Raw genomic sequence first — 26,543 nt, 5'->3', positions numbered from 1 at the left:
CAGGACTACGGTAACAGTACTGTTGCCAGCTCTTCTATACACAACACGAGCCATACTTCACATTCTCCAGGTTGTGAAAGAAAAGCGGAAAAAGCCTCATGATTCCCGACCGGCCCACTATAGGAATCCTGTCAAATGCTCGAGTCGGAGAATAGCGGCGGCGTCTGGCAGGTGTCTCGTCATTCATAATCAGCTGGAGAGACATTTCCATTGATTCTCCGTCGTTTGGAGGGCAAGCAGGTTGGAACGGACGGCCGTGTTTGAAATAACCCGTGAGGAAGGGAAGTGGGGAATGTGATAACATAATGACGGTGCAGTCCAGTAGAGCTAGAGCAAGGCTTCAGTCTCTGTCTCAGTCTGGCTTCAGTCTCAGTCTCTGCCAGGGAAAGGAGCACTCCTGCAAGACTGGTCTTGGATTTCGGACTCCAGTCTCCATGGAGAGATGTTAATGGGGAGGGGGCTCCTACAAGATAAAGAAAAGACTAAACAAGTCCCAGTAATGCCCGTGAAGCGAACTATTCAACAATATCGCCGTAGGCTCAACGATGCTAATGGTACTGCACTGACAGTTTGCACTGTAGTGACCTCGGGAGCGGTGACGTCGTCGTGACGGGCGGTGATTTCTCCTGGGCCCCGGCCCCGCCCTGGGTGGCACAGGAAGCGTATTAGTGAGCGGGCATATGCGCCTGCAGCAGGGGGTCTCTGCCCTCTCTGTCCATTTCCCGCCCTCTCCATCACGTTCCCCCTCCCTCCCTCCTCCGCTCTACCCCTTTGCTCCCAGGCGGAGGCCCCTCGAGTCGTTAGGGTTTAATTAAGATACAGGCTCTGGGACAGCCAAGTCCAAAGGCCTGCTGGTACACCTGGCAGAGGTAGACTGGCACCGGCTCCAGAACCTTCTGAACTGCTCTCTGTCCTCCTCGTGACTTTGCGCACACAGCCAGAGGAGGAGGATAAACCAGTAGGTTGTTTATTGCGCTGCTAGAGGGCGGAAATCACGTGTGAAGAGATGATAGAAGTCCTTAATCCTGAATTGTGTGTGTGTGTGTGGGGGGGGGGTGTATGAGGATGTGGGTGTGTGTTGGGGGGGTTGTGAGTGGGGGGAGTGTGTGTGTGTGTGGTTGGGTAGGTGTGGGGGTGTGTATGGGAGGGGGGTGAGGGAGGAAGTGTGATGGGGTAGGTGTGCATGTGTGAGGGGGGGTGTAGGTGTGTGAGGGGGGGGGTGGGTGTGTGAGGAGGGTGTAGATGTGTGAGGGGGGTAGGTGTGGGTGTGGGAGGGTGTGTGGGTGTGTGAGGGGGGGAGGTGTGGGAGGGGGGTAGGTGTGGATGTGTGAGGGGGGTGTGTGAGGGGGGAAGGTGTGGGTGTGTGAGGGGGTGTTTCAACAATTTTTTCAAGACTGCTTCAGTCCCTTAGTTTTGTGCCATCTCGTGCGTCAACCTGTTTTCTCTACTCGTCCTGCCATCTGCGCGCATTTCAGTACGAGTGTGCTGTTAATGTGTGTGGGTGTCTGTGTGTGCACGCGTGTGTGTGGGTGTCTGTGTGTGCACGCATGTGTGTCCCCGGGACCATACGGCTGTGCCCGCACCGTTTATGAGAGAGGAAGTGAAAAAGAAAACGAGAGGGAAACGAGACAAAGAGATAGAGAAGGAGAGAAAGACAGATAGACAGAGAGAGAGAGAGACAGAGAGACAGAGAGAGAGAGAGAGAGAGAGACAGAGAGAGAGAGACAGACAGACAGAGAGACAGAGAGACAGAGAGAAAAAGAAAGAGAAATAAAGAGCAACCTTTCCCCAAAGATCAGTGGATTCAAATGAGATGCAGGGTGTAAATAAGGAAGCAGGATGTGCGAGGCCACGGTGCTCCACCAGCCAGGAGGCGTGCCCTTGTCCAGGGCCTGAGGAAGGAGCGCGCCAGCGTGCAGCACCATAGGACCCTGGCATCCACCACAACACGCCAACTTGTACTTAGTGCTGCGTGTGCGTGTGAAATGGACTGGATGGGTATTGTGTGAGTCTGTGTGTACCGTGTAGTAATACATGTTTGTGTGTGTCTGTGTGTGTGTTTGCAATGTATATGCAAAGCACTGTATGTGTGTTGTGGGAGTCTGTGTGTGCTATGTCATAAAATCTGTTTGTGTGTGTGTGTGCAATGTATATGTAATCTACTGTGTGTGTGTTGTGTGAGTCGGAGTGTGCTCTGTAATAATATATTGTGTGTATGTGCTAGGGTATACATGCGTGCATAATGACTGTGTGTGTTTGTGTGTAAGTGGAGCATGCGGGGCACCCGGCTTTGAAAATGAAACACCCAGCTCAATTAAAATTGTAACACTTTGAAGGACCAAGTCGTCATCTCATGGATGGATCCAGTTAGGGCTCTTTCTGGTGAGACGTTTTACAGAGACCTCATCAAACAGCAGGGATGTGACCAGAGACAAAGAGAATCTGCTGCACATGCTGATGGAACTGGTCTCTTAAGCGTTTTACTGTGTAAATCCAATGCCAACCTACTATGAATCGCTTGGCACTTCTATTGAAGGTCCCCTAGGTGCAATCAGCCTTATTTATTCAGTGAGCAGAATAATAAGATGAGCTGCACTCCATTTCCTGGCATTTGAGTTCCGACTGTTGCAGTCAGAGCTTGGGAGACTGATTGGGTTTGGCCACACGCAACGTGCTCCATGTGTGGATGTACATGTGTGGCACTGTCTTTGCACATGACTGTCAGTGCTATACGTGTGCGGGTTTGTGTACGTGTGTGCCTGTGTGTCTGTGTGTATGTGTGCATGTTTGTGTATTCGAGTGCCTGTGTACGTGTGTGCCTGTGTGTCTGTGTGTATGTGTGCAGGTTTGTGTATTCGAGTGCCTGTGTACGTGTGTGCCTGTGTGTCTGTGTGTATGTGTGCAGGTTTGTGTATTCGAGTGCCTGTGTATGTGTGTGTGCCTGTGTGTGTAATTGTGCAGGTTTGTGCACGTGTGTGCCTGTGTGTGTGTGTAGCCAGTGGGGTAGCTTAGGGACTGAGCCCCCTCCCTGTTGTCTCTACTCACGACAGACCTGTCCAGACACATACTGTCATTCAGCAATGAGCGCTGTCCTGCACCATTGTTCCTGCCTGTGTTTCAGCTGCTACCAGCTCTGTGTGCTTGTTTGTGTGTGTTTCAGAGACTCAGAGAGTGAGAGAGAGAGTATTTATAGTAGTGGTTGAATCAAACTCTTTTATTTTGTCATTCTTCTATTTTCAGCGGGTTGGTTGTGTTTGGAACTGGTGTGGAAGCCGTTTCTTTGTTAATTAAAGATTCCCTTTTACGTGAAGCAAAAAGTGCCTATTGTAGAGTTTAGCTCAACATTTTTGTTTTAATGAAGTTTATACATGGAAGCCTGGAACCAAGTTGAATTGGTTAAAGTCACTCCTCAGAAAACATACCGACCCATCCAGGCCATAGAATGGCTAGCTTTTTGGTGGTGTAGCTGGCAGAAGGGGTGTTTCTGAAAGGTTGTGGGGGGTCAGTTGTGCGGGTGAGTCAAAGGACATGAGATGAAACTCCAGAGAGCGTGTTCCTGTCTAAGACGTACATCATGGCAGGATCAAGACAGCTCATCCTGGCTGACTCTGCAGACATAACTAATCTAACCTTCGGTGCTGCCTGTGGATGTGACTGTCCAAGCAGCGCTCCAGCGTGTGATGGTGGTTGTGGTATGTTTCCGTGTGGGTTAGTGTGTTTGTTTTCGCTTACCCACTGCCTTGAGGGAAGTGTACTTGTTAAAGCCCAGCCCCAGGTTGTTGTGAGGGTGGGACAGCGCCATCGCTGGGCCCAGAGGTGACAGCGCAGCATTGTTCAGGTGGCTGTGGTCTAAGAGGGGAGGAGAAGCAGGGAGAGGGGGGGGGAGGGGAGGGGAGGAGGGATGGGCAAGGGGGGGGGGAGTAGGAGAGAAAAAGGGGGGCGAGAGAAGAGGAGAGAAAGGGGGAGCGAGAGGAGGAGAATGAGGGGGAGGGGGAGAGGGAGCGAGGGGGAGGGTGAGAGGGGGAGGGAGGGAAGGAGGGGAAAGAGGTTAAAGAGATCAAACAAAAGCGGACAGAACTGTCATTCACTCCAAGCAATAAAGGAAAGAGGACTCGGGGCAGATTTAGTGACCTTCAGGAGCATCGTGTGTGTGTTTGTTTTATCTGTGGTGTGTCTCTATTTTCCTTCACGTCAACAGCAGCTTACAACAAACAATACATGTTCAGAGCAACACGGTCATAGAGAAGTGCCCTTGGAGGGGTTTAACTAGTCAAACCCCCTCCCCAAACACACACACACACACACACACAGCTCAATCAGTTACAAGAACTCATCCTCTGGACATTAAACACTCTCTGTCCCAAGGCAATTTACACAGAGGTCACAGGCGTAGCGCAGCACATTCTCACGCTACTGTAGCTAGCCCTGTATCACTGCTGCCTTGCCCTGCTCTGTCTGTGCTGTACAGCACTGTGTCAAGTTCACGGTGGTCACTACCAGAGAGTCCTGGTCTGAACCCTGGTAACCCACCCCCTTCATCACTACCATCACCCCATGCCCCACCCCCCACGGGGTCAACCGGAGTGAGGGGTTAATGTGGTCTCGTCTGGGGTCGGGACAGTCACGGACATCCCTTTCACTGGCATGCGACATATTGTATTCTACACACGCACACACGTACACATACACACACAAGCGCAACACACAACATGAGCATGTCATCACAGCTCTTCATTGGGAGCATACTAGACCCTCTTCCTGTGAGCCCAGAGGGAGCATAGCTGGATGGATTGTTTTGATACACAAACACACACACACACATGCATGCAGTGTGTCATCGACGTGTGGAGGAAACCCAGCCTAATGTGTTGCCGTCCCGCCCGGAGGGCAGGGTCTGGGGGTCAGAGGTCAGGGGCAGGTTGAGGGTCATGGGTGGGGTTTCATCCCACTCGCCCATGCAAAGCTCCCTGCAGATGATCAGTCAATACCGCGTGCAGCCTTCAGAAAGATGTTTTTCTGTTTACTCAGGGAAGGTAACCTGCAGACACACGTACACACACCTGCACACACACAAGCGCTGGTAGAAAACCGTCAAGAGCAGGACCACAAATATCAATGTCCATGTACTTGTTCTTTTTTCCAATGGCAAATGAACTTGAGATTGGAAAACTTGAAAGACCCAGATTTGTGTTCGCAAACAATCCCAGCAAGATGGCAGAGCGATGGGAGCTACAATAGTGAATCCACTATTCATGTACACTCAACATCAACACGTTTACACCAGCTTGTGCTTCTGAGAATCCAGTCAGAGGAACACGACACCCTCTGAGCCGAAGTGACAGACAGAGGCTCGCTCTGGGCCGCTCTGCTCAGCACTGCTCTGAACACACACACACACACCAAGCCTGCCATCTCTGGCACTCTGCCCCAACCAATAGGCCGAGGTAATACTGGCTCCCCAGCCAATGGGAAGAGCACATGTTGACATGAAGAGAGCCACATGTGTTGGTGTGTCTGGCGATGTGCCCAAATGTAGGAAGCAGAGGAGGCTGAAAACGCTTTTTCAGGGGTGCGTCTCTGCCTACTGGAAAATTGCTGAGTCAAATTGTTCAGACATTAGTCACAGCCATCTTGTCAAAATCAAAAAAACAGATGAGAAGGAGGCTTGGTCCATGGTTACATCAGCAATTAACTTCTGTTATCCATCTACAGAAGTCTCCCCAAGCCTCAATACTTCAACACTGCCCCTACAATAGCTGCTCTCAGACTCGCTCCCCTTCAGCTCTCAGCTTTAATTGTTCCCTGTGTGACCACCACCACAACAACAACAACAAGAACAGCAACAAGAACAGCAACAACAAAGATGGGCATATCAACATAAAAAGTGTCTCTGGTGTTGGGCGTCACGGATTCTAAAAAGGGTCAGCGATAATCACGAACGGCGCCAAAAAAGGTGGGGCGGGGGGGGGGGCAAGGGGGGGTCAACTGCTGACATGAAAAAGTTTCCAAAGTCGTCACTTTCTGCTGCGAGAAAAGAAGGAGGGAGGAGGAGGCGAGGAGAGGAATGACTCCAGAGTTGACTGATTGAATTCGAAAAATGGCGCCTCACATCCCTGTGTAATTGATATGTGATCATGAGGCGTACTGAGCGCAGAGCACCGAGTGCTGAGTGCGTGCGGAAAGTTGACGGGCTTTCGTGCGACAGTTCGCTACCGCTAACGTCACTGCACTCATTCGCCCGCATTGACTCTCTCTCTCGCTCATGCGCTTCCTTTTTCTCTCTGTCGTTTTACCCCGGCTCTCACGTAAGTTGCATGTTTTGGATATTTCCCACCATCTCAAGGAAGGTCCTTCCCTCTATTCACCTTCCTCTATGACTGCTCCCTCACCCTAACCCTATTTCCCAGCCCAGCCCTCACCCTGGCTCCATCTCCCAGCCCTCACCCTGGCTCCATCTCCCAGCCCTCACCCTGGCTCCATCTCCCAGCCCTCACCCTGGCTCCATCTCCCAGCCCAGCCCTCACCCTGGCTCCATCTCCCAGCCAAGCCCTCACCCTGGCTCCATCTCCCAGCCCAGCCCTCACCCTGGCTCCATCTCCCAGCCCAGCCCTCACCCTAACTCTACCTCCCAGGCCAGCCCAGCCCTCACCCTAACTCTACCTCCCAGCCCAGACCTCACCCTGGCTTTGTCAGGATGCCAAAAACTGGCTTCATAAATCCTGTTCTCGCTAAACATCAGTGGAACGAAGAAATGGAGAGGTGGAGAGTTACAGAGGTAACATCAACTAATTGCATCGATGAAAAGATCTCTGGCTGGTGTCCAGTTTTACCACAGGGACAGGATAGACCATGTGGCCAGCACATGATATGGAACAGGACAGGGGGCAGGAGGCTGGAGACTAGGGGCAGTAGGCTGGGGGCTGTGGTCTGGGGGCAACTGGGTGGTAGTACTGGTCTGGAGAGAAAAATACTCTAATTATTCTCTTCTCTCTGGCCCCTGTCAAGTGCCCCCCATTATATTTTGACTATGTTGTTGTTTTTTGTGAGTGTTTTTTATACTAGTCTCCCCTGTGTGGTACATAGCTGGCGGAACATAGACTGATGAACTGATGAAGTCTCTAAGGCTTGTGTGTTGATAAGCTTCACAGCATGCATTTGTTAGTTTGAGAGCGAAAGAGAAAGATCAAGAAAGACAGCCTGTGAGAGAAAGAGAGAGACAAAGAATGAAAGAGAGAGACAGAGAAAGAAAGGGAACGAAAGAAAAAGAAAGAGAAAAATAGTGAAAGAAAGAGAAAGAAAGAAAGAGAAAGAAAAGGAAATAGAGAAAGAGTGAGTTAGAAAGTAGAGGCACGAGGAAGACACAGTATATGTGTGTGTGTGTTTGTGTGGGTGTGTCTGTGTGTCCTGAACATACATTTGGGATGGAAGCATGGAGGTAGGAAGGTAGGTAGGGAGGGAGAGAGAGAGAGAGGTAGAGAGACAGGCAGGCAGGCAGAGAGACAGGGAGACAGGGCTGAGCTGGTGTGCAGAGTGCTGCTGGGTGATGGCCTAATTCAGCAGGGCTCAACATCAAAGGCCCCCAGTTCTGCTAGGCCTTCAGCTGGGTAGCTTGTGACACAGCGGGGGTGGGGAGGGGGGGTGGGTGGGGAGGAGAGGGTGTTGGGGGGGGTGGGGGGGGGACTGGATCTACAGCAGCACCAGTACAGCAGTGTCAGGAGTGATTATACCAATAGTGTCCATGTACAACACTGATACTGCAGATCCGGACCCCTGAAAGAGATGAAGACATTCACAAAGAGGGAGAGAGAGAGAGAGAGAGAGAGAGAGAGAGAGAGAAATAGAATGGTAAAATTTGTTAAAAAAGTGAAAGGGGGTAGAGAGGGTAGGAGAGAGAGAGAGGTGGAGTGGGGGAGGATGTTTTGGAAAGAGCTACAGCAAAGACATCTGTCACTGACAGTCTGTTCTGAAAGCACGGGGGGGGGGGGGGGCGACTCCAAATGCACGCATAGTACGCATCACTTAAACGCTCTCATTCTCTCTCGCTCTCTCTTGCTCTCCCTCTCCCACCCCCCTCCATCCCTATCCGTCTCACTTTCTCTCTTTTCATCTCCTCCCTCTGCTTCTTTTTCTCCCCTACGCTGCACCTCCATATATCTCTCATCTGTCTCTTTGCTTTTTTCCACATTCTCCCTCGCTCTCTCTTTTCTCCACCCCCCCTCTGCCCTTCTCTCCACCATGTCTTTCTCTTCCATCCACCCATTTCTCTCTCTCTCCCTCCTTCTCTCCCTCTCTCTCTCTCTCTCTCTCTCTCTCTACCTCTCCCCCTCTCCCTCTTCTTCCTCTCTATCTCTCTCTCTCTCTCTCTACCTCTTCCTCTCTCTTCCACTCTCTTTCTCTCTCTGCGTCTGTCTCCCAGCTCTGCCTCCAGTGCAGTTTGGTGCAGTAAGCTGATTAGGCCTGAGAAGCCTTCTCATGCACTCACACTGCAGATTAGAACACCTAGCCATGGACGCCAGAGCACAGACAACATTACCCTGCCCCACCTGCCCTGCCTCACACACATATAAACACACACACACACACACACCCACCCACACACACAGGCACACACTCACACACACACTTTGCCTCACACTCACGCACACAGGCACACACACATTGCCTGACACGGATGCGCCCAGACACACACACATTGCCTCATACTCACACACTGTATGTCACACACACCTTGCCTCACAAACACACACACACACAAACACACAAACACACACACACACCCACAAGCACACGTGTTTCTATCATTAGACTCTGTCTCTGTACTCTGGAATGACTCATTTAAACAGCCGCAAATCCACGCAAATCCACTGTAGCTAAGGCTTGGCGGCTGAAATGAGTTCTCCCAATTAAAACATGTGAAGATGCTGCTCCTCTCAGTGCTAAGTACCCTGCCTGTGTGTTTGCATGTGTGCCTGCCTGCATGCCAACCTGTCTACTTGTCTGTTTGACTGCCTGCTTGTCTTCCTGTCTGTCTGCATACCTACCTACCTACCTGCCTGCCTGCCTGCCTGCCTGCCTGCTTATCTCCCTGCCTGCCTGCCTGCTTATCTCCCTGCCTGCTTATCTTCCTGCCTGCTTATCTTCCTGCCTGCTTATCTTCCTGCCTGCTTATCTGCCTGCCTGCCTCCCTCCCTGCCTGCCTGCCTGCCTGCCTGCCTGCCTGCCTGCCTGCCTGCTGTCTGCCTGCCTGTCTGTCTGTCTGTCTGTCTGTCTGTCTCTTAAAGTTACGTTTGGAGGTGTTGTCCACCTTCCCTGCTTCCATTCTCTCTCTCCTTTACCCCCTCTACCCCCTCTCTCTACTCCCTCTACCCCCTCTACCCCCGCGCCCCCTCTACTCCCTCTACCCCTCTACCCCCCGCCTCCCCTCTACCCCCGCCCCCCCTCTACTCCCTCTACCCCCGCCCCCCCCTCTACCCCCTCTCTCTACCTGGGATGAGGAGCAGCAGAGGAGCAGAGCTCAGCCAGGACAAAGGCTTTGCTGTGGTCAGCCCTTCACAGCCTGGAGATTTAGAGGCAGGAGTGTATCCCTGCCTTTGTTTGACACACACACACACAAACACACACATACACACACAATATGCTGAATTATGGTCCATTAAAGTCAATTCCCCCTCAGTGCACCATCGCTCACCAGAGAGCCAAGAGTCATCAATGTTGAGCTGTGCTGAGGGAACTCTATGTACTATTGACTGTATGATGGTTGACATTTACACACTCCAGTTCATACACACACACTTTTCCCCACACAGACAGCTTAAGTTTTACACAACTATTACAAAGCCACACAAAACCAGTCAGTTACACAATAAAAGCACTTTCCACGAAACACACACAGCTGTTTGTGTCTAAATGCTTCCCAAACCCAAATACTTGACTATGTGTGGAGTTCTGCGTAAACAAGCACCAAGCACAGTACTCTAGAAACTTTCATTACATTTGTAAAATTCTCCCTGGAATCAGCTTCTAGACTGTGTCTGTCCCTTCACAGCCATACCTCACCCTGACACTCCACCACAATCCCAACCTCAGGCTGACGCTTTTTAACTGCAAAATACATTCATTATTCAGTGGAGGTAATTGTATTGTACAATTCTCTTCAACTCTCCTCACAGACATTACCTGCTGTGAACTCAAACCTCACGTTACGCAACAGCCCATTATGTGGTGCCACCAATTAGCAAGGTTAAATCTTTAATGGGAGTTTCAGAAATAATATTTGAAGTTCTGGGATACTGACATGAGATGCTTGCTGTGAGTGGGCCTAATAGCACTTTTGTTAGCATGTGGAATGTGTTTAATTAAAGTTTTAGTCTCTCTCTCTCTGGTTGGCAATATCTTGCTGACACCTACCCTGAGAATCGACACCTTAGATAGGACAGCCTGTACCAGAGTGACTCAGTCTGCAGAGCGGGTTTGTATAACCCTGGAATGACCCTTAGAGAATACTTACACCGACACGGAATTAGCCTTTGTAGAGTATGTTAGAGACACCCTCAGGTTGTTTGCCTCCTAAGCTCTGGTATATCTCCATCCACATCCTTATACCACGACCACTCAAGATTCGTCCTCCACGTTTGTCTATCGATCTGAACTACAAGTGTGTTTTACATGGTCGGGTTTCCATAACATGAGCAAAGATGCAGGACATGGCTAGTGGGCCAACCACTCACTCTTTCAACCTGGAGTTCATCGGTTTATCATGACACAGATATGGAATGTCTCACAAAGATGCCCCACAGGTTAAATTAGACATAGACAGCGATGACCAGGGGTCTATCTAAGGGGAAAACCCACGACTTTTGACTGCAAAGCTCCAGAGAGAACCATGTTCACCTACAAGGCCTTGTGCGCTCAGCACAGACGTGACTGGGGGGCCTGGATGAAACACGCTCCAATGGGCAGTAAGGAGTGTTACAGAGAGAAAGCGGGAAACGAAAACATTTAAAAGAGAGATAAAAAAAGAAAAAAAAGAGAGGCAAGACAACTCTCTCTTTTTTTCCCCCCTTCCCCGCTCCTCGTCCCACCATCCCATTTCCTAATCTTCCTGAAGTTGTACAAGCAAGAACCGTGGAGCAATCCATCCATTATGCATGACTTCACACAGGAAGAAAGAGCAGTGAGGATGCATATTAATTTCTCTATTAAATATTACTGGGAAGGACTTTGATGCGGGCGAGAGCGAGAAGCACCCTCAGATGAAAGAGGAGGGGTCGTCTGTTGCGGGGGGGAGCTCTTATGCAACGACAAGAACGTGACAAAGATGCCGATGATGGTGATGAGGACGAGGAGGATGAGGATGAGGCCAGGGATGAGGCCAAAACCAGGTTTGTTCTGCCCGTGCACTGAGCCAGCTGATAGCCAATCAGCTGTGAGGACTGAGCTAATTAGCGGAGCTGCTCGATTGGAATCAGCTGGCTCGGCACAGGTGCGGAACCAACACACGGTTACACTTCTACTTTCCAACCTGAACTTGCCACCTCTGCACACAACAGCCATTCCTGGTGATAATTACATAAGGAACGTCAACACAGAATGGATTCAAAGGTGTCAAAATAAATCAGACACTAATTGGTCTCAACTGTAAGCCTCAGACCCAGTCAGTTCAGATGGTCTGACAGTGTTGGATGTGATGTGATGTCAGTAAAGAGCCTTCGCCTCCCAGCACCCCCCTGGCCTGCCTCACCACAGAGGTAGGGACGATTGGCTGTGATGTCATTTGATGGTTAAGCGGGGATGACAGTGATATGCCTGTGTGTGTGTGTGTGTGTATGCTAGGATACTGAGAGTTGAGTGTTGTTTCGTTTTTTCTCATTGCCCCCTGCTTGTTAGTTAGGGCCTCTCCTGCTACCGGCTATGATCCCTCCACAGCAGTTATGTCACTGCCCCAGACATGTATTTACTGTACGTGCACACACACACACACCCACACACAACATGCTGCTGATTCTCTTACTTTGCCAGGAGATGTGGTGCTGTGTATCACTTCAGATATACAATACAGTCACTGTGTGTGTGTGTATGTGTATGTGTGTGTGTGTGTGTGTCTATATGTGTGTGTGTGTCTATATGTGTGTGAGCGTGTGAATGTGCTGTAGCTGTCTCTGTGTGCAAGTACTCATGCAGGGCTGTGTGACTGGTGTATGTAAAGTCTTGCGTGTTTTACAGTGAAGTTCACCTTTTTCCATCTCTGTGCATCCACGCATCAGCAGGCCCTGCACCCCAGCCCCTGCCCCAGCCCCTGCCCCACCCCCTGCCCCTACCCCAGCCCCTGCCCCTACCCCAGCCCCTGCCCCACCCCCACCCCCTGCCCCTACCCCAGCCCCTGCCCCACCCCCACCCCCTGCCCCTACCCCAGCCCCTGCCCCACCCCCACCCCCTGCCCCTACCCCAGCCCCTGCCCCAGACCCACCCCCTGCCCCTACCCCTGCCCCAGCCCCTGCCCCACCCTCTGCCCCTCCCCCAGCACCTGCCCCAGCACCTGCCCCAGCACCTGCCCCAGCCGCACCCCCTGCCCCTGCCCTACCCCCACCCCCAGCCCCACGCTGCCTGCTTAATTTCTGCAGCCCCAAAGAAGAATGTGATTGCACAGGCAACGTGCCGAGTTCACGTCTCAGATGAGACGAGAGGCACAAGCACGCCTTCCATCATGCTATCCCCTGGTGTGGGGGTGTGTTTGTGTACAGAAGGCTCACACGATAAGATCATCTGTATTCACAGTAGTGCGAGAAGGGCTCAGCGCAGGGACATCACTACCTTTACCACCTCATCTTCTTCACCACATCCAGGACATTTAAACATGCCGTAGATCTGGCCTCCTCTTTGTTCGGTATGTTCTAAATGGCATAGGATAACAATGTCTGGAAATAGCTTTTCAGGATGATGGTGGATGTTTCCCATTGAGAAAAGGGAAGCTTTTCTGGGGATGGGATTTTTCCTGTCAAACACATTTCTTTCTCCCTGTCTTTTTCTCACATGCAGTAGGTGTGCGTGCACAAACACACACCGACACACACATGCAGGATTGTACACATACAGTATACAATGCAGTCTCGTAGTCAGAGAGCGTGCGCAACCCACCACCATTGCTAACTGTGATTGATGAAGTGCAGACACATTAACAGACAGCCCCAGTCTTTTGACCTTCAAATCACCCTCATCTCTTTCTCTTTTTCTCTGGACTGTCTCTCTCCCTCTCCCTCTCTCTCTCTCTCTCTCTCTCTCTCTCTCTACCTCAATCCCTCTTTCTCTCTCGACTCTGCCTCCCTCTCTCTCTCGCTCTCTCTCTCTTTCTCTTTCCACTCTGCCCCTCCCCATTTTGGTTCTTGACTTGGTATGATCAGGCTAGATGATTTGTATGGTGCCGTAGCGGGTCACTAAGCCAGGGAAACCTAGGGAGAAGGGGGTTGTTGGGGCGAGGGAGGTGTGTGTGTGTGTGTGTGTGTGGGGGGGGGGGGCTGTGGGGAACTGAAGAGAGAGAGAGAGAGAGAGAGAGAGAGAGAGAGAAGAGAGAGAGGAGAGAGAGAGAGAGAGGAATAATGATGGAGAGAGGGTGGGTACTCCCGTGAGAGAAAGGTGTAATGGCATGAGATTAAATGAATTGGTTTAGGGGACGAGAGAGAGAGAGAGAGAGAGAGAGAGAGAGAGAGAGAGAGAGAGAGAGAGAGAGAGAGAGAGAGAGAGAGAGAGAGAGAGAGAGAGAGAAGAGAGAGAGAGAGAGAGAGAGAGAGAGAGAGAGAGAGAGAGAGAGAGAGAGAGAGAGAGAGAGAGAGAGAGAGAGAGAGGACATTGGATAGAGGAAAAAGAGGAGACCAGATGGCTAAGAGACATGTTTAAAAAAGGAGAGGAAGAAGAGGAAGACTGAGAGGAACGTACATATCACAGCATCCAGCTGCTCTCCTGTCACAGTGGATAAAAATCATTCTCTTTCCACGTCTCCTTCCCCCCTGTTGGAGTGCTTGCCACTCTCTCCTCTCCTCTCCCCTCCCCTCTCCCCCTTCCTTTTCACTCATCTCCTTTCTCCTCCACTCCTCTCCTCCCTTCTCCCCTCCTTTCCTCTTCTCTTCTTTTCTCCCCTCCACTCCTCTCTGCTCCAGTCCTCCCTTTTCCTACTTGTTCCCTTGTTCCATCCTTTGTTCCACATCTCTACCTATCTCTGTTTTTCTCTTTCCTATCCTTCCTCCCTCTCCATATACCCCCCTCTCCACCCTGTCCCTTCCCTCGCCCTCCCCCCTCTCTCCTCCCTCCCTTGCCTCCCTCTCCTCCCTCCCTTTGCCCTCCCCCCTCTCCTCCCTCCCTTGCCTCCCTCTCCTCCCTCCCTCGCCCTCCCCGCTCTCCTCCCTTCCATGCCTCACTCTCCTCCCTCCCCCTCCCCCCTCTCCTCCCTCCCCCTCCCCCCCCTTCCCCCTCCTCCCTCTTCCCCCTCTCCTTCCTCTCCTCCCTCCCTCCCCCTCCCCCCTCTCCTCCCCCCCTCCCCTTCCTCTCCTCCCTCCCTCCCCCCTCCCCCCCTCTCCCTAGGCCCTTATTTGCGGGCTCTGTCACACCTGGGCCGCTGCAGCATCCCTGCCTCCTCATCGCGACGTGCGTTTGCTCCGTCTCCAGATAATTACACTTGTTGTACACAACGTGGCGTCACAAACGCACCCTGACTGCTGCCGGAACTGTTCGTTTAGCGCATGTTCACCTTTTCTTACAAGTCACTTTTCGGATTCGAGGACAGCACGGAGGGGTGCTTCAGAAAATGCACCTGCTTCATTGTGCATCTGGTGATAATGTTGATGAGTCCAGACTAGATACTGACGGGGAGGTTTTGTTTTCAGTGCCACTGCGTCTGAACAGCAACCCCTGTGTGACTTCACATGCCAAGGTCAAGTTGGCTGACATTTTTGAATCCGTGATTCACCTCTTTATTGACGAAAGCAGTACAGATGGAGTATACCGCTTGAGGGTCTGTTACAAAACGCGTGCACACGCCCACACACAAACAAACATAAACACAGTAAACATGTGTCTGAAGTCGAGAGCCATTGAATCCAATCCCAGTTCTATCACACAGATCCCTCATGTACACATAAACACAATCTGACAAGGCATCTCTACCAGCCCACATTTTACAAGTCTACCACATTCAATGACATACGAAAATTGCAATGTTGTGCCTCTATACTCTCATAAACACACACACACACACACACACAGAGCTACTAGACAGACTGATACGTCACCCTTTACCATGCTTGACATTTCCCTCACTCTGTACCCATCACATGTAAGCTGTCCAGTGACATTTAATCTGCCAAGGAGGTAGTAAAGGCAAGCTGATATAGATAGAGGGGGGGGGAGAGGAGAGGAGGAGTTGAAGAATTGAAGTTGAAGAGGTTGAAAGGTGCCAGTTTTTCCCCCCGAGACTGAAAAAGTGATATCCATTCCTCCACATTTCCCTAAACGTCCTATGAATATTCCCCCTCCCCACACACACACCTCATCCTGGGCCTCCATTCCCCCTCCATTTCACCCAGCAGTCTCGATTTTTTTTTCTCCAAATTCTATTTCCCCTGCTTGTCCTCATCTTTCTCACTATATTTCTATTTTCCTCCCAATTTTGCTCCCTTAGTCCCACTTTGTTTCTCACCTCCTTTTGTCACCTCATCAGAACCCTCCCTCTCTCTCTCACACCTTTACGCCTCCCCCCCCCCCCCCCCCCCCCCCCGCCTGACACTTCATCTACTCATGTTGATCTCTTTCTTTGTTCTCTCACTCTCTTCCCCTCTCTCTCTCTCTCTCTCTCTCTCGCTCGGTCTCCGTCTCTTCCTCCATTACATTTTCCTTGTCTCTCTCGCCCTGTCGCTCAGACTCTCTCTCTCTCTCAGCCTCTGTCGCTCTCGCTTATTCTTTCTAATGCCCCATTTCCTCCCTCCCCGTCCTCCCCTCCCCTCCTTTGAGAGGGTGCGTGATTGAGATGCCACATTTCATGACGTGCCATGTGGTTATAGCTCCCTATAGTCTCCCTCCTCCCTCCTAACTCTTGCCACCTCCCTCCCTCCTCCTCTCTCCCCCCTGCTCCCACCTCCTCGCGCCCTCCTCCTCTCTCCTCCCTGCTCAGACAGGCCCCTCTTTGATCCCCCATAATGCAGCCTGATCTCTGCATCAGCGTCAACTCTCTGCTCCCGCTCCTCCAGGCGCCGCGTCGCCAAGATCAATACCTCCGGCACTGGGGAGTTCTCTCTCTATCATTCTGTCTCTCTCTGTCTCCCTCCCTCCCTATCTCACCCTCACTGTCTGTCGGTCTCTTTCTCTCTCTCTCTCCCACTCAAGCACCATCTCCTAAAACACGTGTACTGGTTCTGTTTTTGAGGACTGTGGCGTTTCCAGCCTCTCTCTCCCTCTCCCCCTCTCTCTCTCTCCAGTAGTGCAGCAGTAACAGAGGCTTGTGGGAGTACAGTATTTGTTTAATCACTGTGTCAAGCATTTACCTGGCCTCGTGTTGACTCTCTTCTCTCCTCTCCTGTTAACTCTCCTCTTCTCTGCCCTCCCCTCCTCTCCTCTTCCCTCTCCACTCCTCTACTCTTCTCTCCCCTCTCCTCCCCTCTCCTCTCTTTTCCTTGCCTTTCCTCTCCTTTTCCCTCTCCTCTTCTCTCCACTCCTCTCTTTTCCCTTCCTTTCCTCTCCTCTCCTCACTGTCACCACTGGCTCTGCTGTTGGCTACTCCTGTATGTTCTGCCATGTACACCTCACACGCTCTCACTCTTAACAAGAAAACCTGAAGCATGGAGGTCGGACTAAACCTAAGTTTTAGGGTTGGGAATTTGTTTGACGTCCGTTTGAATAGCTGGTGACTGCAAATCAGTTGGGTGTCTCCCACACACGACCCAGAAATCGACCTTTACGCCAAGGCGTTCTCCGGCTGCTTCCGTAGCGTAAATATGGGATGCCACTTCAGATCTGCAGTGGGTTGGGTATCAACCCACTGCAGATCTGCAGTGGGTTGATACCCAACCCACTGCAGATCTGCAGTGGGTTGGGTATCAACCCAGCGAATGCTGCATGGCCAGGCTGCTTCATTAAAGCCCCGCCTGGAGTGACCTTCACACACGCACTAGAGGTCGTCAACCAAAGATCTCCGTTTTCTCTTTTGTGAGATTCTCCTCTCATGCGGCGCGCTTGAGTGGTTTCATATGATTTGGCTTTATTCCAGTTGAGTAATGAGAGATTGGAGAAGGCCTGCCCAGTCCAGTCAACCCAAAGCATAACATCTGAGGGAAAACAGACGTGAGGCACTGACTGTCTCCCCACCTTCAAGAAAAGGCTAAAGACGCACTTGTTCCGGGAGTACAACGGCACTTAGGAATGCTTGGCTGGACCTGATGTTAGTTTCCTCCAGGATCACAATGACTCTTATTGAGAGACTTGGGGCCCGATCTTGCACCCAGCGCAATTGACTTTGTCAACGGCGCAAGTATCATTCCTAGTTTGTTCTCGACGCAAAGCAGACTTTTCCCTCCACAGACGCACGTCGAAATGACCTTGCACTCCCGTGGGCGGTTCAGCGAAAAAGGAGGCGGTCTAAAGTCAATGGCAATTGCAATTTTAAGGGCAAAAACTTGGTCCGTGCACACTGCTGGCGAGGCCAGGATCTTCTTTCTGCGAAGCTACGTTATATTGTTTTGATTTATGGCGTGTTACATTTCTTCAATGTTTATAAAAAGATTTTCATGAGAAATCTCTATGTATGTGAACATGATTTGTAACAATTGTCGACATTTTCTCCCACGCCTGTTTAACCGAACCGCTAATTTGGGTGGGTTTCTTCTCCCATCTCCATCAGAATCAGAATTCGGTTTATTCGCCATGTAGCCTATGTTACACAAACACGGATTTTACTGTGGCAGGAAGGTGCAAACAATAAACATATACGGGTCTTAAATTAAGTAAAAAAGTACAATAGTTAAACTAATTCCAAGAACTAAACAATTTAAATAAAATATAGGGTAGGTATATAAAAATAAGAATAAGAATTTGAATGAGCAGCATGAGCGGGCAATTTAGTGCAATGAGAAAACTGCTCTGCCTTTCCCATACAATGTCACTTATCTATCTGTTACGGCCCAGACTAGAACGTCGGTCTCCTTGGCTGTGAACCGCTCCTGGTGTGCGCCTGGCAAATCCGCCGTTATAATAGCAATCCGCCATGGAACAAGCGCTGCTCTTAAAGGGAATGTGAGATGACGCTCTGATTGGTTTATTGCACGTTACTCCCAAACCACACCAAGTAGTAATGTAGCTACTTCTGACCTACCCATTTTAGATTTGAGCCAGGCGCAAAGTCATTTATCCCGCCGGCAAAATAGCAACCGAGCCGGAGTCCCGCCCACAAAGTTACTTGTGCTTTGCGTTTCAGATAGTCAAAATAGGGGGGTTGTTGCTCTTGTTGGTTAGTTGTAACGTTTCAAATTCTTGTACTCGCTGTGAAATATTTTTACTGTTGATTGTTTTTTCTACAGGTACACTTGCACTCTTGTAGGGAGTTTCATGTTGTTCAATTGTAACTTGTTTAACTGCATGCTCTTATGGTTCTTCCCTTTGGCACTAATTTGTTTTTCCACAATGTATGCTTCATGTTTTGGCTGCTCGCAATGTTTGGGGCTATCTCGTTGTTATGATTAGTGACCTATGCTCTTTTGTAAAGCTCTCTCTTGGAAGTCGCTTTGGATAAAACTGTCTGCTAAATGTATAAATGTAAATGTAGGTACAGCACGTCCTTTCTGTGGTACTGTCAAAGGCACCGGATACAGTGGGCGTTGTGCGTTTGAGGGATGTTTTCATCACTTCAGCTCTGCTGGGCAAGCGCAATAATGTGGGGGTATTTACATTTACATTTAGTCATTTAGCAGACGCTCTTATCCAGAGCGACTTACAGTAAGTACAGGGACATTCCACCCTAGGCAAGTAGGGTGAAGTGCCTTGCCCAAGGACACAACGTCAGTTGGCATGACCGGGAATCGAACTGGCAACCTTCGGATTACTAGCCCGATTCCCTCACCGCTCAGCCACCTGACTCCCTATTTAACAAGTGTTTAACTCCATTTGCGCACAGTACTTGACCCAGGTCTTAGGCTGGGACAGTAAGCCCTGAGGCTCAGAGGGAGGCTGTGGACTCGTCCCGGCTCCTGTCAGCTCATCAATGAGAGGGTTAGGTCTCATTATGACGGAATAAGAGAGCCAGAATGGGGCCCGAGCCGCTCTCGGTCGCCCACAAGCCCTTGTATCAGCGTCCGGACAGCCAGGGCTAATCCCACTCATTTAATGTATAGCCACGCACGCACCTCCCTTGCTGGGGAGCTCAGCTCAGCCCGGCCTAGCTGTGCTATCTGCCGCGGCGCAGACACACGCCGCATCGACCAAATCCCCCATCCCCCCTCCCTCCCTCCCCTTCCTCCACCCGTCCCCATTGCCGCCCCTGTCTTCTCTCTCACGCTAAGTACCCAACTATACCACTACGTACCATCTCTCCACCGCCCCCCCCACACACACACACACCACTACACCCTCGCTCAGCTTTTTTTAAGGTCATGCTATAGAACTGTGCCGATCCGTTGAGCTGGACAGAGTGGTTAGTGTGGGGGGGAGTGAAGGAGGGATGGAGGGGAGGGGAGATGGAGGGCAGGGGGAGAGGAGGGAGGGAGGGAGGGGAGAGTGGTGGGGGGAAGGGAAGAGGCAGAGGGAGGGACAAGAGGGTGAGGAGTAGGAGGAGGAGCGGAATCCGAAGAGTCGCAGGGAGGGAGGGAGGGAGGGAGGGAGGGAGGGAGGGAGGGAGGGAGGGAGGGAGGGAGGGAGGGAGGGAGGGAGGGAGGGAGGGAGGGAGGGAGGGAGGGAGGGAGGGAGGGAGGGAGGGAGGGGGGTGGAGAGCGGCGAGGCTGCCGAGACGTCGTTTGTCTTGATTGTACGGCTCCTGTCTGCATCCTCCTCCCCACGCCATGACAGATCCACACCAGTGGCTCCAGCCAGGGAGAGCTCGTCCTTCAGATGACTGATTGAAAGAACCCCGACGTGGGATCAATTCCATCTAAACCCCGCCCCCTTCCCTCCTACGAACGGTGCATTGAGGCACTTCTGCTGTATTTCTGTCAGTCCACGTCCCCAACTGGGGAGTAGAGTAGCAGGGCAGCGAACCCCAGACTCATTCTTATCCCCAGCTCCAGCCCCATTCTAGTCCCAAACCCCAGCCCCAGCCCCAGCCCCAACCCCAGCCCCAACCCAAACCCCAGCCCCAGCCCCAACCCAAACCCCAACCCCAGCCCCAACCCAAACCCCAGCCCCATCCTAATCCCCTCCTCAGCCTCTGAAAGGCCAGGCAGACACCAGCCCCCAGAACAGCTCTGGGGTCTGGCCCGGTTTAATTTTACTGGTGCTCCAGAGCCCTGTGAATGGGCCAGACGTGATAATAATAATCCTGTAATTCTCTGTCTCTGTCTGCAGCACCATTCCACCCTCTCGTGACTTCCCAGACTCTGACTGTAACTGGGGTAGGGGGGGGGGGGGCTGTATGGGGGGTAGCTGTTTAGAGATAGTCGTGGGGGGGGCTGAAGGGGAGAGACTGGGGGGAGAGTTAGGATAGGGGAAGGAAGAAGGAGAGAGGGCGGAGGACAGGAGTGATGAAGGGGGACACTGGAGGGGAGAAGTGTTCCTTCTGTCGCATTCTGAAGATGGCTGGGAGGGTTGGAAAGGAGGCAGAAGAGGAAGAAGAAGAAGAAGAACAAAGAGATGAGAGGAGATCTATGAGTGCAGCTGGCGGGGGAGATGAGGGGGAGGCAGGAGGGGGGGGAGGCAGGGGGGGGGAGGCGAGGGGGGGAGGCGAGGGTGGTCTGTGTACATCCAGCTGTAGGGGTCGTTGGAAAGGCGTTTGCGACGGAGCGCTGGGATCAAACATTTCTGGCTCCTTCAGCCGCACGCACACGCACACGCAGACACATCTCAACACAGCGACAACAAGAACAACATCCTATAAACAGAGAGGGATGGAGGCAAAGGTAGACGTCACTCAGACAGACACTGATGCGGCCTGACATATTCCCATGCTTGTGGATCTGATGGAGAAGCTCTGAGTAGACTTGCGTGCCTGCAAACACAAAACGTGTGACTGAACACTGACATCCACATATATATAACATGTGTTGCTAACACCAAGACGGGGCACCCAGATTGCAGAAGACACACACTGTACATGAGTGTCTATGTGCATAATGTAGGGGCGGTGTGACTGTTATTCCCACTGCCTAGCCCTACAGCCCCCCCTCGTTCTCACACATACTGTGGTTCCTCTCTCTCTCTCTCCCACTTTCTCTCTCTCTCTCTCTCTCTCTCTCTCTCTCTCTCTCTCTCTCTCTCTCTCTCTCTCTCTCTCTCTCTCTCTCTCTCTCTCTCTCTAGAGGAGCACAGTATGATAGTCTCTCTCTCCCTCTCTCTCTCTAGAGGAGCACAGTATGATAGTCTCTCTCTCTCCCTCTCTCGCGCTCTAGAGGAGCACAGTATGATAGTCTCTCTCCCTCTCTCTCTCTCTAGAGGAGCACAGTATGATAGTGTCTCTCTCTCTCAGTATGTATGTAATTGGCACTGGCCCCATGTGGAGGCTCACCACAGAGAAAATGCAAGGAAATGAAAATAGCACAATTGTGTGCCATGTGCGCACACACACACACACACACTCTCTCACTCACACACACACACACACACACACACACTCTCTCTCTCTCTCTCTCTCTCTCTCTCTCTCTCACACACACACACACACACACACACACAACAAAACTCCTCCTCTTCTACGTCTTTTTCACTTAACACCCTCTCCTCTGGTTCCCATAACTCTCATTTCCTTGTTTTGATTCCAGTGTCACTCCGATACTATCTCTCTCCCCCTGGCAGACGGCTGGGCTGAAACATGCAAATTACACACGCTCCACAAATGCAAATCCCAGCCTATCTACAAAGAAAGCAGAAACAGTGCCAATGGAGAATACTGCACACACGCACACACACACATAAAAGGGGAACACACATGCACACATATACACACACAAACAAACACATACAGACGTGCACACACACACACACACACACTTAGTTTATCCAGCCAGGAAAACATTTGGCAGATGAGATTTGCTCTGAAACTGCAGGTCGTCGATGTTGCCTCAAGGACACCTGAGCAGTCTCTGCTTGGAATCATGTTATGGTTTTAAACTTAGACTATGTGTTGACAGGAATCATAACAAGGATTGTATAGACAGAATGGATGTAAAGCAAAGACTGTAACAGTTTGATGCTGTCCATGGTGCTGATCTTTTAAGGTTAAAGTTTCGACTTATAATGAGGTCTATCTCCGCAGTCTACTGCTCTGGTGTACCATTCACTCTGCAGTCTACTGCTCTGGTCTACCACTCACTCTGCAGTCTGCTGCTCTGGTCTACCACTCACTCTGCAGTCTACTGCTCTGGTCTACCACTCACTCTGCAGTCTGCTGCTCTGGTCTACCGCTCACTCTGCTGCTCTGGTGTACCATTCACTCTGCAGTCTACTGCTCTGGTCTACCACTCACTTTGCTGCTCTGGTGTGCCATTCACTCTGCATTCGGCTGCCTTGGTCTACTCTAGAAGCTGTCCATGGTCCTGAACACTGCTAGCAGGCAGTTTAGGAACATCAGACAACTGCTGAGAGTAGGATTAGTCCTTGTTCTCTCTCTCTTTCATGTTCCATCTGTTCATCTCTTTGTTGTCAGTCCATCTGTCAGTCTGTTCCCATCATCTGATCCTTGTTACTCATTTAATTTGCTTCCTTTTTCTCATTTGGCACGACCTGCTTTCCTCTCTATTCTCTCTCTCCTCTAATCTTCCACTCTTTCTTTCGCACTCGCTTCTCACTTTAGGTCGGCAATTTCTCACCCTTTCTACTGTCTATCTTTGTCTTCTTTGCTAACTCTCCCTCTCTTCCTCCCCTGTTTCCTCTCTCTCCCTCTCTCTGTGTGTATGAGGGGAACACGCACAGTTCTGTTCTATGTGAGCTGAGTGGTCATCCTCAGGGCAGCGCTCCACACCAGAGGAGGACTGTCCAGCTGGCCCTCTCCCTGCCAGCAGCATGCTCACACACACATACATTCACTCACACACACACACTCACACATACACTCACACTCACACACACACACACACACACACACACACACACACACACACACATACACTCCCACACACACACACTCACACATACACTCACACTCACACACACTCACACATACACTCACACACACTCACACATCCACTCACACACACTCACACACGCACGCATCCACTCACACACTCACACACACTCACACATACACTCACATACACTCCCATACACACACACATACACTCACACACACATCCACTCACCCACATCCACTCACACACACATACACACACACACATACATACACACACATGCATACACACCGACACATGTGCACATACACCCCCATCCACACATCCACATGCCTACTCTCACACACACACACACACACACACACACACACACACACACACACACTGCCAGGTCCCCTCCCCTAACCCCCTGGTCACACTGTGCTCTACAGCCCCTTCTCGAGCAACAGTCTTATCCGTATCATGTTAGTTAAATCACAGACATTACAAGGGACACAGTATAGACCTGAATAGCAATGTGTGAGTGTGTGTGTATATCTCGATGTGTATGTGTGTGAGTGCGTGTGTGTGAGACTATAGGGAACCCTACTAAGCCCTCTCTTTAAAGGTTCATTTCACACAATGTCACAGCATGATCGTTCTCTCTCTCTCCCTCCCCTCCTCTTTCCCTCTCTTTCTCTTTCCCGTACTCTCTCTCTCGCCCCAACTCTCGATCTCTCACGTTTTTTTTTTAGAACCTTATCTATCATTCTACCCCCTCCCGCCTCTCCCTCACTTTGCTTTTTGTCATTTAGTCTTCTATTGCCCTCCCTCATCGCTCCCTCCTCTGGGCCCTCATCCTTCCACTCCTCGTTCTCTCTCTCTCAAACATGCCAGCATCGCTCTCTGCAGATAGGCCCAATGAAGATGTACGGTGTTTCCTCCATCATCTGCTCCAATTCCCTCTGCTGCTTTGGTGCTCCTCCTCTCGTCCTCTCTTCTTTCCCCTCCTCTCTCCTCGCCTGTCCCCTTCTCCTCTTTCCTCTGCGCGCCTCCGTCTAATCCTCTTCCCCACACAGGCCTCTCCTCCCCAGTGTGGTCTGTGGTTTTTAATAAATACCCAAGAGGGGCAGTTCAGGTTCTGTCTCCGGACCTGTGGAGGAACCCGGAGGGGGAGGTGGAGGAGGGGCGGAAGAAGGGGAGGGGGGGGGTGTATGTGTTGGGGGGAGTGAGTGTGTATGTGTTGGGGAGAGTGAGTGTGTATGTGTTGGGGAGAGTGAGTGTGTATGTGTTGGGGAGAGTGAGTGTGTGTGTGTTGGGGAGAGTGAGTGTGTGAGTGTGTATGTGTTGGGGAGAGTGAGTGTGTGTGTGTTGGGGAGAGTGAGTGTGTGTGTGTGTGTGTGTGTGTTGGGGGGGGGGACAGACGGGCCTCAGCAGCCTCCATGTCCTGCTGTGTCAGCCTCTCCTGAGGTAATGATCACTTAATTAAACTCTAATAAGAGACCCAACACTTCCCTCTTACACAGGATGGGGAGAGGGAGGGAGGGAGTGCAACATGGAGGAGAGGGAAGGGATTAGGGGGGGGGGGTTCTTTGGCAAGAGAAAAGAGAGGCAGAGTGAAGGAATCGAAGGATGCTAACAGGCACGGAAAGAGGTGAACGTAGGGACAACGTCACTTGTGGGACGAGGCACGGTGAAGATGAAAGGAAGTGTGTGTGGGGGTCTTTGTTTCACGTGTGTGTGTGCTCCTGTTTGTGCGAAGGGGGACGAGGGTGTCAGAGGGCTTTCATATGCAGACAGATGGAGAGAGAGCTTTCCTGTCAGCAGGTCCTGTACTGGAACATGGATAATTACACCTTAATTAAATATGACCGACCTGTCCCTGTCCCTCCACTCAGCCTTGGAGCAGACCGCTACAACCCTACACCCAACACAATAACAAGGGAATGTGTGTGTGTGCCTGGGTGTATGTGCCCTGGTGCATGTCTGTGTGTGTGTGTCTGGGTGTGTATGCCCTGGTGTATGGCTGTGTGTGTGTATGCATGTGTCAACGATGCCTTGTTCTTGTAATTATACCCTGTCCAGGAGGGCCCTATCCTAATTTCAGAGTGCCCTATACAGAGGGTGGAGTGCCCTATTTAGCATATTGAGTGCTAAAAGGCCACTGATGAGAGTGCTAGCACAGTCGTACTAGGGCAGCATAGTATAGTTATCTATTGGATTCTAAGAATCCTCAGGAAACCAGGGTTGAGTGCTGTTGAAAATGTTGAATATTGCAATTGGGTTTGACCATGTTGGGTCGTCACCATTAATATTATATAACAGCTAACATCCAACCAGTGCAAATCCAGTCTATATTGGAGCAGCTGGACGCCAGAAGACATTGAAAATATGTAGTTTAGTGTTTGGCCCAGGGGTGACCCAGGACACAATACCAGGTGTGAGCCCCAGGTGTGAGCCCCAGGTGTGAGCCCCAGGTGTGACCCCCAGGTGTGAGCCCCAGGTGTGACCCCCAGGTGTGAGCCCCAGGTGTGAGCCCCAGCTGCGAGCCCCAGTGGTGACCCCTCGAAGACTCACCATTGTTGCTGCGCAGGCAGCGTCCTGAGATGCCATTGCTCCCGATGGGGTGGTGACCCCCGGTCCCGTCCACCCCCCCTGCCTCGCCCGGTTGCTTCAACAGCTCCGTCAGGGTCCTGGAGGGAGGGGAGAGAGAGGAGGACAGGGAGAGATAGGGAGAGAGTGAGCCTTCAACACAGGTAACACATAAAACCAGCATCGCTCACTTCGCTACGATCGAACGCAACAATCTCATATTGTTACACCGGAACATCCGAACCTTCCAAAAACGTCCCAGATTGAAGAAACACCCACGAGGCCGTGAAACCATCGTTCAGGTCGACACCTGGAGAGTGTGTCGTGACCTTGGAGACCTAAGGAGAGACTGGGTGCTTCTCTCAGCTCTCTCAGAGTTCTCTCTCCCAGGACAAGGCTGGGGAGACGCAGCCAGAACGCAGCCAGAACGCAGCCAGAACGCACCCAGAATGCAGCCAGAACGCAGCCAGAACGCAGCCAGAACGCAGCCAGAACGCAGCCAGAACGCAGCCAGAACGCAGCCAGAACGCACCCAGAATGCAGCCAGAACGCAGCCAGAACGCAGCCAGAATGCACCCAGAACGCAGCCAGAACGCACCCAGAACGCAGCGGTCACGGAGACAGGAAGCGCTGGTTTAGCTGCTGACATTCATGCGTGCTGGCAAGCCCAGACACCACTCCCAGCATGTCAATAACTACTGTGATGGTGGGATGCAGGGGGGGGGGATG

General features: G+C 51.4%; 1 protein-coding gene across 1 annotated transcript in view; it reads right to left on the bottom strand.

The window, feature by feature from the left end:
• Positions 1-352: 352 nt before the first annotated feature.
• The window catches only part of LOC136939648 (protein shisa-9), a 44,730-nt gene continuing 18,539 nt past the window's right edge, over positions 353-26,543 (bottom strand). Inside the window, exons 2-5 of the mRNA XM_067232210.1 lie at positions 25,800-25,915; positions 3,733-3,849; positions 586-644; positions 353-376 (exon numbers count right to left, since the gene is read on the bottom strand). Of these exons, the coding sequence (XP_067088311.1) occupies positions 353-376; positions 586-644; positions 3,733-3,849; positions 25,800-25,915 (316 nt within the window). The remainder of the gene's footprint in view (positions 377-585; positions 645-3,732; positions 3,850-25,799; positions 25,916-26,543) is intronic.

Source organism: Osmerus mordax, chromosome 3 (assembly GCF_038355195.1).
Source record: "Osmerus mordax isolate fOsmMor3 chromosome 3, fOsmMor3.pri, whole genome shotgun sequence".
NCBI classification, from domain to species: domain Eukaryota; kingdom Metazoa; phylum Chordata; class Actinopteri; order Osmeriformes; family Osmeridae; genus Osmerus; species Osmerus mordax.
The sequence above is the reverse complement of the archived record's forward strand: the minus strand, read 5'-3'. Positions and strand labels throughout refer to the sequence as shown.